General features: G+C 52.3%; 1 protein-coding gene across 45 annotated transcripts in view; it reads left to right on the forward strand.

The window, feature by feature from the left end:
• The window catches only part of shot (dystonin-like protein short stop), an 84,802-nt gene that overhangs the window by 66,049 nt on the left and 4,998 nt on the right, over positions 1 to 13,755 (forward strand). For 31 of the 45 annotated variants that reach the window (XR_011417842.1, XM_070212747.1, XM_070212762.1 and 28 more), the window contains 12 exons: positions 527 to 673; positions 736 to 8,213; positions 8,601 to 8,826; positions 8,886 to 10,845; positions 10,900 to 11,074; positions 11,309 to 11,368; positions 11,658 to 11,702; positions 12,080 to 12,151; positions 12,301 to 12,475; positions 12,546 to 12,663; positions 12,724 to 12,953; positions 13,013 to 13,130. Coding sequence is in view for 44 of the 45 variants with exons in the window: in XM_070212747.1 (XP_070068848.1) it covers positions 527 to 673; positions 736 to 8,213; positions 8,601 to 8,826; positions 8,886 to 10,845; positions 10,900 to 11,074; positions 11,309 to 11,368; positions 11,658 to 11,702; positions 12,080 to 12,151; positions 12,301 to 12,475; positions 12,546 to 12,663; positions 12,724 to 12,953; positions 13,013 to 13,130 (10,804 nt within the window). In the remaining variant the exon portion in view is untranslated. The remainder of the gene's footprint in view (positions 1 to 526; positions 674 to 735; positions 8,214 to 8,600; positions 8,827 to 8,885; positions 10,846 to 10,899; positions 11,075 to 11,308; positions 11,369 to 11,657; positions 11,703 to 12,079; positions 12,152 to 12,300; positions 12,476 to 12,545; positions 12,664 to 12,723; positions 12,954 to 13,012; positions 13,131 to 13,755) is intronic. The other 14 variants (XM_070212763.1, XM_070212766.1, XM_070212765.1 and 11 more) reach the window with 3 other exon arrangements.

Here is a 13,755-nt window from a genome sequence, read left to right on the forward strand (position 1 = left end):
TTTGCAGTTTTAATTTGAAAAAATAAACCCAAACCAAAATTAACACTAACCAAAATAAAAAAACAACCCAAAAGAAAAAACGAAAACCAACCAAAAACAAAACCATTAAACCGTAGTTAGTGCATACTAAAAGTAAAACAACTCGTAGTTGCTAGTCCCCAGTAGTGCTCGTTTCCCAAAGTAGTAAACCTTGGTGTTTGTATGTCTTTATTATTTTAAGTTGGTTTATGTTAACTGCTTTTATAATCTACAATACTTTAATGCTTGCCATAAAACCGCTTTGCCCTATGTCTTTGCCTTGCAGTCGCTTCAACAAACAAATGTGTTCTTTCCAGCTATGTTTGTGTTTTATATATATTTTGTGTTCCATTTACCTATCGACATTTAAATATATACGATATCTTTGAAATCTCTTTATGACTCCTTTTATAGCGACCCGTATCGAGCTAAGATGTTCTATCTATTCCTACGAGTATACTAATGATTTTATTATTTTGCCCTCCCCAACCATAATGTGTCCATATAGCAAGCAGTATTCGAGAAGTTCAACATGTGCGAAGAGAATGTCAACGATCTATTGAAATGGGTCACCACTGTGGAACAGAAAATCTCAAGTGTCGGCGGACCACGTGAAAAGATCGATGAATTGCGCAACCAGATAAATGCCCTTAAGGTGAGGAGTTAAGATTAATTTGCTTTACAAAATCTAAAATGATTTTATCCTTGGTATTACAGCAAATCAAGGATGAGATCGAGTCGCAGCAGCGGCCAGTAGCCACTTGTTTGGAGCAAATCCGCCAGATTGTGCTAACCGGCGGCGATGTTTTGTCTGCCCCTGAAGTGACCACTTTGGAGAACTCTGGCCGCGAGTTGCGTTCCCGTGTGGATCGTGTCAACGATCGCACTGTGCGCTTGCTCCGCCGCCTGGAAGCTGGTCGAGATGAGCTGACAAAGCTGCGCAGCGAATTGGATGTCTTTTCCGATTGGCTGCAAGTCGCCCGTCGCACTCTGGAGGACAAGGAGCGCTCGCTGTCCGACTTGACTCGTCTGCCCTCGCAGGCGGATTCGGTTCGGGAGTTTGTGAGCGATGTGATTGGCCACCAGGCCGATCTGCGTTTCATTACAATGGCCGCCCAGAAGTTTGTGGACGAGAGCAAGGAGTTCTTGGCCATTCTCAACGACTTCCGTACTTCTCTGCCTGAACGCTTGCCGCATGTAGAGCCTCTCTCCAGTGCCGAAAGTCCAATCCGCCAGGAGGTGTCGCTGGTTTCGGCCCAGTACAAGGATCTGTTGAACCGCGTCAACGCTCTGCAGGATCGTGTCTCCGGCTTGGGTGGACGCCAGCGTGAGTACCAGGATGCCCTGGACAAGGCCAACGAGTGGCTGAGAAGCGTGCATCCTCGTGTTTCGCGCATCATCTCCGAACCGATTGCCGGCGACCCGAAGGGAGTGCAGGATCAGATGAACGAGGCCAAGGCTCTGCACAACGAACTGCTCTCCAGCGGTCGTTTGGTGGACAATGCCCAGCAGGCCCTTGACAATCTGCTGCGCAGCCTGGGCGGTCAACTGAGTCCCATGGAAATCAATCAGTTGGAGCTACCGATTGCCGATCTGAAGAACAACTACCAGCAGCTGTTGGACAACCTGGGCGAGCACTGCAAAACGCTGGACAAGACTCTGGTGCAATCGCAGGGCGTGCAGGATGCTCTGGACAGTCTTGTGGGATGGGTCAACCAGGCCGAGGACAAGTTCAAGCTAAACCTGCGCCCCGCGTCGCTCATCAAGGAGCGTCTGCAGGAGCAGATACGCGAGCACAAGGTCCTGTTGGCCGATCTTCAGTCCCACCAGGCCAGCATCGATAGCGTTCAAATCTCGGCCAAGCATCTGTTGGCCAGCGCTTCGAATGCCCGCATTGCCAAGAAGGTAGAATCGAATCTAAACGATGTGACCGTGAAGTTCGAGAAGCTCTACGAGAAGGCCAACAAGCGTGGCGAGTTCCTGGACGACGTTTACAACCGGCTGAGCAGGTATCTGGATGAGATCAGCACCGTGGAGCAGCGCATGGCCAGTTTGCAGGAGGCTCTCGATAGCCGTGAGACCAGCCTGCTGTCCACCGAGGAGCTGGCACGCCGCATGAACGAGCTGTCGCGCGACAAGGATCAGTTGGCACCGCAGTTCGAGGATTGTGTGCGCAATGGCAAGGATCTGATCAGCCTGCGCGATGTCACCGACACCGGAGTACTACGCGATCGCATCAAGGCCCTGGAATCTCAATGGCGCAACATTAACATCAGCATCGATGAGCGCGCCAAGCTGTCCAAGCAAAAGGCCGAGCAGCAGCTGGCCTACGAGGGTCTGAAGGATCAGGTTCTCTCCTGGCTGGCCAGCACGGAGGCACGCGTAAACGGCCTGCCACCGGTGGCCATCGATCTGGACAGGATTAAGCAGCAGCACGATGAGCTGAAGCCCATCTGCAAGGATTACCGCGATTATGCTCCAACCATTGACAAGATCAACGACGTGGGAGCTCAGTACGATGCGCTCATCCGACCCGAGAGTCCTGCCCGCAAACGTTCGACATACAGTCCGATCAAGCGGGCCAGCCCGCTGCGCCGCATGTCCGGAGACGCCAGAAGCCCCAGCCCCACCAAGGGAGGCATCCTGTCGCCACTATCGACTGGTTCCAGTGGATTCGGTAGCCGCAGATCCTCCCAGGACGGTTTCCAGCTCTCTGAACTGTCTCCGGTGCAGCAGCAGCTGAGCGAGATCAACAATCGCTACGGGCTAATTGGCGTCCGTCTGAACGATCGCCAGCACGAGCTGGACAACCTGAACGAGGAGCTGCGCAAGCAGTACGAGAACCTCAAGGGACTGGCTCAGTTCCTGGAGCGTATTCAGCGCCAACTGCCCAAGGAGTCGGTGTCCAACAAGGACGAGGCCGAGCGCTGCATCAAGCAGGCGCGTAAGATCCTGGAGGACATGTACGAGAAGCAGAGCCTACTGGACACCACCAAGGCTCAGGTGAAGGACATCCTGCGTCGCAAGTCCGATGTACCCGGCGCAGAGCAGTTGCGCCAGGAGAACGATAGCATCCAAGAGAAGTGGAAGAATCTCAACGACATCTGCAAGAACCGTATTGCCTTCGCCGAGAAGCTGCGCGACTTCTTGGATACCCATGGCAACCTGAAGAGCTGGCTGGACAGCAAGGAGCGCATGCTAACCGTGCTGGGACCAATCTCCTCCGATCCCCGGATGGTTCAGAGCCAGGTGCAGCAGGTGCAAGTGCTGCGCGAGGAGTTCCGTACGCAGCAACCGCAGCTGAAACACTTCCAGGAGTTGGGACACGATGTGGTCGACCATCTGGCCGGCACTCCCGATGCCCAGGCCGTTGAAGTGAAGCTGAAGGACATCCTGGGCAAGTGGGAGGATCTGGTGGGAAAGCTAGACGACCGCGCCAACAGTTTGGGCGGTGCCGCCGACAGTTCCAAGGAATTTGATGCCGCCGTCAATCGTCTTCGTGAGGCTCTGCAAAACATCAGCGACAATTTGGACGCTCTGCCCACGGATGGCGATCACCAGGAGAATCTACGCAAAATCGAAAACCTAGAGCGTCAGCTGGAGGGTCAACGTCCGCTGCTGGCCGATGTGGAGCAATCCGCCGCCACCTTGTGCAACATTCTGGGTGATCCCGCCTCGCGTGCCGATGTCAACTCTCGTGTGGCCGCCCTGGAAAAGCAGTATTTGGCGCTCCAGAAGAAGCTGGACACCAAGAAGGCAGAAACGGAGGCTTCGCTACGCGATGGCCGCCACTTTGCCGAGAATTGCTCCAAGACTCTGGGTTGGTTGGGCGGAGAACTGTCCAATCTAACAGACAGGCTACTCGTTTCTGCCCACAAACCCACACTGCAGCACCAGATCGACACTCATGAGCCGATTTACCGTGAGGTTATGGCCCGTGAGCACGAGGTTATCATGCTGATCAACAAGGGCAAGGATCTATCCGATCGCCAGCAGGATCGTGGAGTGAAACGCGACTTGGACCGCATCCAGCAGCAGTGGGAGAAACTGCGCCGCGAGGCGGTCGATCGTCACACACGACTGCAGACTTGCATGGAGCACTGCAAGAAGTACTCCCAGACTTCGGAGGCATTCCTGGCCTGGCTGCGAACCGCTGAGGATAAGTTAACCGATCTCACGCCCGGCGTGCTGTCCAAGGCGAAGCTGGAGACGCGTCTGCGTGATCTGCAGACCTTCCGTAGCGAGGTCTGGAAGCATTCCGGTGAGTTCGAGAACACCAAGGGATTGGGCGAGACCTTCCTCACCAGCTGTGACATCGATAAGGAACCCATCAAGGCGGAGCTGCAGGACATTCGGGATCGCTGGGAGAGGCTGAACAACGATTTGATTGCCCGCGCCCATGAGATTGAGAACTGCTCGCGTCGTTTGGGTGACTTCAATGATGAGTTGCGTAACCTGGATCATTCGTTGGGTCGCTGCGAGGATCGCCTTGCGGCGCACGATGCTCTGGGTGGAGCTGCCAAGGATCCCAAGCTCCTGGAGCGCGTTAAGGCCATTCGCGAGGAGCTTACCAACCTGAGCAAGCCGCTGCAGTCGCTCAAGGCTTTGGCCAAGGACATCAGCGCCGAGGCGAGGGCTGCTGGCGGAGATGCTGACCATTTGACCAGCGAAGTCGACGGCCTGGCCGATCGCATGACTGAGCTGCAGGGTCGCCTGGATGATCGCTGTGGTGAACTGCAATCTGCAGCCACTGCTGTATCGCAGTTCAATGAACAAATGAAGAGTTTGGGCATCGATCTGAATGATCTGGAGACGGAGATTGAGAAGCTTTCACCGCCCGGTCGTGAGATCAAGATTGTGCAAGTGCAATTGGACGATGTTGGCAAAATCCAGAACAAGTTGGATCGTCTGGTGGGACGGTTGGAGGATGCCGAACGCGCCGCCGATGTTTTGGTTGATGCAGGATTCGCTGCCGACACCACCCAGACCCGTGAGCAAATCTCCACGCTGCGCAAGACCCTGGGTCGCCTGGATAACCGAGTGCGCGATCATGAGGAGAATCTCCAGGCCACTTTGAAGGCCCTGCGCGAGTTCTACGACAACCAGTCGCAGACTCTGGACGACATTCAGGACGTAAGCGATGAGTTTAAGCGCATGAAGCCTGTGGGTTCGGAGCTGGATCAGATTCGCCGCCAGCAGGAGGACTTCCGTAACTTCAGGGAGCGCAAGGTGGAACCACTGGCCATCAATGTTGACAAGGTCAATGTGGCTGGAAGGGACCTAGTGCGCTCGGCCGGCAGTGGCGTCTCCACCTCGACCATTGAGAAGGATCTGGAGAAGCTGAACGACCGCTGGAACGACCTAAAGGAACGAATGAACGAGCGCGATCGTCGCTTGGATGTGGCCCTGCTGCAATCTGGCAAGTTCCAGGAAGCGTTGGCTGGTCTATCCAAATGGCTCAGTGACACCGAGGAGATGGTGGCCAATCAGAAGCCGCCAAGCTCCGATTACAAGGTGGTGAAGGCCCAACTGCAGGAGCAAAAGTTCCTCAAGAAAATGCTTTTGGATCGCCAAAACTCGATGGGCTCGTTGGCCAATCTCGGCAAGGAGGTGGCCAATCACTGTGAACCTGCCGAACGGGCCTCCATTGAGAAACAGCTGAACGATCTGATGAAGCGATTCGATGCGCTGACCGACGGAGCCGAGCAACGTGAGTTGGACTTGGAGGAAGCCATGGAGGTGGCGAAGCGATTCCACGACAAGATCAGTCCCCTGGAAATTTGGCTGGACAATACGGAGCGATCGGTCAAGGCCATGGAACTGATACCGACCGACGAGGAGAAGATCCAGCAGCGTATCCGCGAGCATGATCGCCTGCATGACGAGATCCTGGGCAAGAAGCCCGACTTTACCGATCTCGCCGATGTGGCCGCCCAGCTGATGCATTTGGTCAGCGACGAGGAGGCCGTGAATCTGGGCGAGAAGGTGCGCGGTGTCACCGAGAGGTACACTGGATTGGTCGATGCCAGCGACAACATCGGAGCTCTGCTCGCCGAATCCCGCCAGGGATTGCGTCACTTGGTCTTGAGCTATCAGGATCTCGTCGCCTGGATGGAGAGCATGGAGGCGGAGCTGAAGCGCTTCAAGTCCGTTCCCGTGTACGCTGAGAAGCTTCTCGAACAGATGGATCATCTGCTTGAGCTGAACGAGAACATTGCCGGTCATGCTTCGAATGTGGAATCTACTGTGGAATCCGGAGCCGAGCTGATGAAGCACATTTCCAACGATGAGGCTATTCAGTTGAAGGATAAGTTGGACTCCCTGCAGCGTCGCTATGGCGACTTGACCAATCGCGGTGGAGATCTGCTGAAGAGTGCACAGAATGCCCTGCCGTTGGTGCAACAATTCCATGAAGCCCACAACCGTTTGGTGGAATGGATGCAGAGTGCTGAGGCTGCTCTGGCGCCCAGTGAGCCTCGTCAGGCGGACGTGCTGCGTCTGGAGGGTGAACTGGCCGATATGCGTCCGATTCTGGACAGCATCAACCAGGTGGGACCACAGCTGTGTCAGCTGTCGCCAGGAGAAGGCGCCGCCACCATCGAGAGCATTGTGACGCGGGACAACCGGCGCTTCGATTCGATTGTCGAGCAGATTCAACGCAAGGCGGAGCGTCTGCACCTGAGCAATCAACGCGCCAAGGAGGTGACCGGTGACATCGATGAACTGCTCGAGTGGTTCCGCGAAATGGATACAACTCTGCGTGAGGCTGATCTGCCGGCGATGGAGCCCAAATTGGTGCGTGCCCAGTTGCAGGAGCATCGTTCGATCAACGATGACATTTCCAGCCAGAAGGGACGTGTGCGTGATGTTACGGCGGCCTCCAAAAAGGTGCTGCGTGAATCACCGCAGAGCGAGAATACGGCCACGCTTCGTGAGAAGTTGGATGATCTCAAGGAGATCGTCGATACCGTGGCTCAGCTGTGCAGCGAACGTCTGGGCGTTCTCGAGCAGGCTCTGCCCCTGTCCGAGCATTTCGCCGACTCTCATCAGGGACTCACCGCCTGGCTGGACGACATGGAGCAGCAGATCTCGCGCCTGAGTATGCCTGCCCTGCGTCCCGATCAAATCACCCTGCAGCAGGACAAGAACGAGCGTCTGCTCCAGTCGATTGCGGAGCACAAACCTCTTTTGGACAAGCTGAACAAGACGGGAGAGGCCCTGGGTTCACTGGTGGCCGATGATGATAGCGCCAAGATCAACGAGATTCTGGACACGGACAATGCCCGCTATGCCGCCCTCCGTTTGGAGCTGCGCGAACGCCAGCAGGCGCTTGAGAGTGCTCTGCAGGAGTCCAGCCAGTTCTCCGACAAGCTGGAGGGCATGCTGCGTGCTCTGGCCAACACCGTGGACTCGGTCAATCAACTGGATCCCCTGTCCGCCCTGCCGCAGAAGATTCGCGAGCAGATCGAGGATAATGACGCCTTAATGGACGATCTGGACAAGCGTCAAGATGCCTTCAGTGCCGTGCAGCGTGCGGCCAACGATGTGATCGCCAAGGCGGGCAACAAATCCGATCCCGCTGTGCGTGACATCAAGGCCAAGCTGGAGAAGCTGAACAATCTGTGGAACGATGTTCAGAATGCCACCAAGAAGCGCGGCAGCTCGCTGGACGACATCCTCAGCGTTGCGGAGCCCTTCTGGAAGCAACTGAACAGCGTGATGAAGACGCTCAAGGATCTGGAGGAGACGCTATCCTGCCAGGAGCCGCCAGCGGCCCAGCCGCAGGACATCAAGAAGCAGCAGGTGGCGCTGCAGGAGATCCGTCATGAGATCGATCAGACCAAACCGGAGGTTGAGCAGGTGCGTCGCCACGGCAGCAACCTGATGAACATGTGCGGTGAGCCCGACAAGCCGGAGGTGAAGAAGCACATCGAGGACCTGGACAATGCATGGGACAACATCACCGCGCTGTATGCCAAGCGCGAGGAGAACCTCATCGATGCCATGGAGAAGGCCATGGAGTTCCACGAGACGCTGCAGAACCTCCTCAAGTTCTTGACCAAGGCCGAGGACAAGTTCGCACATCTGGGTGCCGTGGGTTCGGACATTGATGCCGTCAAGCGACAGATTGAGCAGCTCAAGTCGTTCAAGGATGAAGTCGATCCGCATATGGTTGAAGTAGAAGCATTAAACAGGTAAGGTCTTCTTGGTATTCTTTGGGCTTCAATCGACTGTATTTAAATTTACAAATTTAATATTCTATTGCCGTGGTGTCTATCTCATCGTGTGAATTGGCAGAAGTCTCAAAAGGCAAGAAAGTTCAAAAAAGTCTAATTCGTTCGTTCGTTCGTTGTTGTTGTGAATATTGATTACTGTTTACTGCCTGCTAATGCAGAGATTCGCTGGGATCTTTGACCTGAAGCTGAGCTGAGCATGTTTTTTTGATTGCCACAGTTTATTCTGTTGCATGCAATGCCAAAAAAAAAAGAAAACACTTGCCAATTACTCTTATTTTTGCGCTTGCTTTTGGCACACTTTAGACTTTCCAACTTCCCTGTCTAATATCTTATTGAATCTTGCAGACAAGCTGTGGAACTGACGGAACGCACTTCACCCGAGCAGGCTGCATCGATACGCGAACCCCTGTCGGTGGTCAATCGACGTTGGGAAGCCCTACTCCGCGGCATGGTCGAGCGCCAGAAGCAACTGGAGCACGCCCTGCTGCACTTGGGCCAATTCCAGCATGCGCTCAACGAGCTGTTGGTCTGGATCAACAAGACCGACAGTACGCTGGACCAACTGAAACCGGTGAGACAAAAAAAATCTCTTTAAATACAAAATAGATTATTATTTTTAACAATTTCTAGATTCCCGGAGACCCACAACTGCTCGAGGTTGAGTTGGCTAAACTGAAGGTGCTGGCCAACGACATTCAGGCCCACCAGAACTCAGTTGACACACTGAACGATGCGGGCAGACAGTTGATTGAAACCGAGAAGGGCTCCGTGGAGGCATCCACCACGCAGGAGAAACTGCGCAAACTCAACAACGAGTGGAAGCAGCTGCTGCAAAAGGCCAGCGACCGGCAGCACGAACTGGAGGAGGCTCTTCGCGAGGCCCACGGCTACATCTCCGAGGTCCAGGATATTCTGGGCTGGCTGGGCGATGTCGACGCAGTGATTGGAGCCAGCAAACCAGTGGGTGGACTGCCCGAGACTGCCACCGAGCAGCTGGAACGCTTCATGGAGGTCTACAACGAGTTGGATGAAAACAGGCCCAAGGTTGAGACGATTCAGGCTCAGGGTCAGGAGTACATCAAGCGCCAGAACCAGATGAAGGTGTCGTCCAGCAATTTGCAGCACACACTCCGTACGCTGAAGCAACGCTGGGATGCCGTGGTATCACGTGCATCCGATAAGAAGATCAAGCTGGAGATTGCACTCAAGGAGGCCACCGAATTCCATGACACCCTACAAGCCTTCGTCGAATGGCTTACGCAGGCCGAAAAGCTGCTGTCCAACGCCGAGCCAGTTTCACGCGTTCTGGAAACCATTCAGGCCCAGATGGAGGAACACAAGGTGCTGCAGAAGGATGTTAGCACCCACCGCGAAGCCATGCTGCTGCTGGACAAGAAGGGCACACACCTCAAGTACTTCAGCCAGAAGCAGGATGTGATCTTGATCAAGAATCTCCTGGTGTCCGTCCAGCATCGCTGGGAACGAGTTGTGAGCAAGGCGGCGGAACGCACCCGTGCTCTGGATCATGGTTACAAAGAGGCCCGCGAGTTCAACGATGCCTGGAGCGGCATGATGCAGTATCTGCAGGAGACCGAACAGGTGCTGGATCAGATCATCGAGGAGGCCACCGCCTCCAAGGAACCGCAGAAGATCAAGAAGTACATTGGCAAGCTGAAGGAGACGCATCGCCAGCTGGGCGCCAAGCAGTCGGTCTACGACGGCACCATGCGAACTGGAAAGAATCTCTTGGAGCGCGCCCCGAAGGGCGATCGCCCAGTGCTGGACAAAATGTTGATCGAGTTGAAGGAACAGTGGACGCGAGTCTGGTCCAAGAGCATCGACCGTCAGCGAAAGCTGGAAGAGGCTCTGCTTCTTTCCGGACAGTTCAGCGATGCTCTGGGCGAGCTGCTCGAGTGGCTGAAGAAGGCCAAGAGCCGCCTGAACGAAAATGGACCTGTCCACGGCGACTTGGAGACTGTCCAAGGTCTTTGCGAGCACCACAAGCACATTGAGCAGGATCTGCAGAAGCGCGCTGCGCAAATGCAGGGCGTACTCAAGACCGGACGCGACTTGGAGCGATCTGGCAACAATCCCGAAGTTGGACGTCAGCTCGACGAGATGCAGTCCATTTGGGAAGAGGTCAAGAGCGCCGTCGCCAAGCGCGGCGAACGCCTTCAAGTGGCGCTTGTGGATGCCGAGAAGCTGAATGCTCGTGTCCAGGCTCTCTTCGATTGGCTGGATCATGCCGAGCACAAGCTTCGGTATGCCAAGAATGCCCCCGATGATGAGAAGGTGTCGCGCGAAATGATGGACATCCACATGGAGTTCATGAAGGACCTGCGAGTGCGCGAGCGTGAAAAGACGGAGACGTTTGAGTACGCCGAGGACATTATCAATAAGGCCTATCCCGATGCCATCCCGATCATCAAGAACTGGCTGTCGATCATTCAGCAGCGCTGGGAGGAGGTGCGCCAATGGGCCATCAACCGCGAGTCCAAGCTGGACCAGCATCTGCAATCTCTCAAGGACCTGGACGACACCATTGAGGAGCTACTGGCCTGGCTCAGCGGACTGGAGGGCACTCTGTTGAGTAAGTAGTAAAATAATATTTAATTCATTAGATACTAATTCCTATTCCTTGCAGACCTGAAGCACGAACAACTGCCGGATGAGATTCCGCCCGTGGAGAAACTGATCGAGGACCACAAGGAGTTTATGGAGAACACGGCCCGCCGTCAGAACGAGGTGGATCGCGCCTGCAAGCCCAGGCAGCTGCCTCCGGGAGCTCGCAAGCCATCTCGCACCGGCAAGACGCCAGTGTGAGTAGACCAATTCCTTTAGAAGTTGCTGCTGTATATATCCTCTGTATATTATTATTTTGTATATTTATTTTTGCCAATTTCTTTTTATATACTTTCTTTTGTATCCACCGCCCTATTGCTACAATATTCTATACCAAATCCAAACAAACAAACCCCCGCAACGTCTTGCACACCTATTTCTCTGCCTATCCAAAAACCACACCAACCAATGAACCAACCACCGACCGACAGTCGTGGCTCCAGTCACGATCTGCGTGAGCAGTCACCCGACGGCACCCTGAGGCGTCAAAGGTTTGGACCAAACTCTAATGCCCGCTACTCGTTTCATCCACTTGCCCAGTGGCGAATGTGCTTACTCACCATCAACCTATTGACTTAGTGATTTCCTAACATCTGATATCCCGAAACCTCCTCAGTTACCCGCTAAAAGCCCAAAAGTAGCGCTAAAATCCGTAGCACTCATACCACTCTAGCACTCTACAAAAAACCACCCTGCTTAATCATTGCTGCTAAAACAATTGCTTGTTTAATACAATACCTAAGCACATATAATTAATTATATTTATCTTTTATTCCATAGCTTCAAGGGATCTCGTGACCAGGGACTCAACGCCCGCAAAGGAAGGTGAGTTATCATTGGGGTTAAATACTTTCCAGTTCAAGAATAGATAGATTCCGCATGTACTTCGAAATTCTCAAACCGAAATTCTTTTGTTTTCAACTTTTCAACTACTTTTGGAAATGCTGCGTCTACAACTATTCGAAATATTTATAAATATATCTATTTGATTTTTGTGCTATATATGTTATATCTGTGTTTTGCGTATTTTGTTCGTTACTTTACCATTTTGTTTTGTCTCTTTTTGAATCTACTTTCATCTTGTCTACACACTACGCTACTACGTAATCGTTGCTCATACCGCTCGAATATCAAATATCAAAACTATGCATCTTGCCGCTTTATTTGCCTATGTCTTTGTCAAAAACCAAATCTCTGAGCAGTCGTATCACGCCCACACGTGACACTCCCGACAGAGATCGCCTGCCGCACTACGGCCCCCGATTCTCGCCAAGGTAAGTCCTCGTAAACCCACAATATCATCTATATCATCTGTATCAAGCTGTGCATGTCCAGTGCTCGTGTTTGTATGTAGTTTTATATTCACACATTTACCGAAAAAGTGTCGAGAACTTCTTATTCAAAATGTTACATTTTAATCTAGCACCTCGGGACCAGAACTGGAATTCCGTTCGCCACGCGCCAAGCTCCTGTGGACCAAGTGGCGCGATGTCTGGATGCTCTCATGGGAGCGCCAGCGTCTGCTCAACGATCATCTCCTGTATCTAAAGGATGTGGAGCGTGCCCGCAACTTCAGCTGGGACGATTGGCGCAAGCGCGTAAGTATTTAAGAACTATAAACTTTCTTTGAAGCATAATATTTATATTTATTTTGTCATCCTTTTAAAGTTCCTGAAATACATGAACCACAAGAAGTCGCGCTTGACGGATCTGTTCCGCAAAATGGACAAGGACAACAATGGCATGATTCCACGCGATGTCTTCATCGATGGCATTCTCAATACGAGTACGTTTTTCAAGACTCAACCCATAAGTAACTAAACTAAAAGACATAAACTCCCTTTAGAATTCGACACCTCTGGCTTGGAAATGAAGGCTGTAGCCGATCTGTTCGATCGCAATGGCGAGGGTCTCATCGACTGGCAAGAGTTTATTGCTGCCCTGCGGCCTGATTGGCAAGAAAGGAAGCCGGCCAATGATTCGGACAAAATACACGACGAGGTCAAGCGTCTCGTAATGCTGTGTACCTGCCGGCAGAAGTTCCGAGTATTCCAAGTTGGCGAGGGCAAGTACAGGGTAAGTTTGAAGCTAATGGGTATATTGAACGATGCTCAATTAATTATGTATTTTACCAGTTTGGAGACTCCCAGAAACTACGCCTGGTTCGCATTCTTCGCAGCACTGTAATGGTGCGCGTGGGAGGCGGTTGGGTAGCACTGGACGAATTCCTGCAGAAGAATGATCCTTGTCGCGGTAAGTAGACCACCAGTCAGAAGCTATACAAGACACCATATTTAGTTGTGTTCCGTACACACATTTTCGAAATTTGTTGGACTTCATCAACTCCACATCAGTACCAGTCACATACATTTCATTCATACATATATCTACCATAATATTCTAGAGTAATCTCTTAGTCCACATTTTTAATATTCCACCCGAATCATGCATTTTGTCTATACCCAGATGCTGTGCATCGTTTGCTCATTTCATTTAAACGCATTCATATCACACCTAGGTACAGTTGTGCTTAACAACTAATTATACTATAATGCCAAATAATAATAATACCAAATGGATATGGTCATTTAACCAACCAACAAACAACCAACCAACAATAAACTACTGTGCCTAAAATAATACTAGCCAAAGAACCCGGAAAATAAAGAGAGAAACCTTTGTTTAAACCTCATCATTAATTCTGGTCCTTAAGTTGCCTAAACAAAGCTAAAACAATATTAACTGTGCGCCCAATGGCGAATATTATTTTTAATAGCCATCCAGTCAGAGCCAAAAGCCACTTCATACACAATAACCCAGCCAACAAAATCAACAACTGAACCCAATAAAACCCAAAGCCCAACCAATCTAGCCGAGG

This window comes from Drosophila takahashii, chromosome 2R, assembly GCF_030179915.1.
Source record: "Drosophila takahashii strain IR98-3 E-12201 chromosome 2R, DtakHiC1v2, whole genome shotgun sequence".
Taxonomy (NCBI): domain Eukaryota; kingdom Metazoa; phylum Arthropoda; class Insecta; order Diptera; family Drosophilidae; genus Drosophila; species Drosophila takahashii.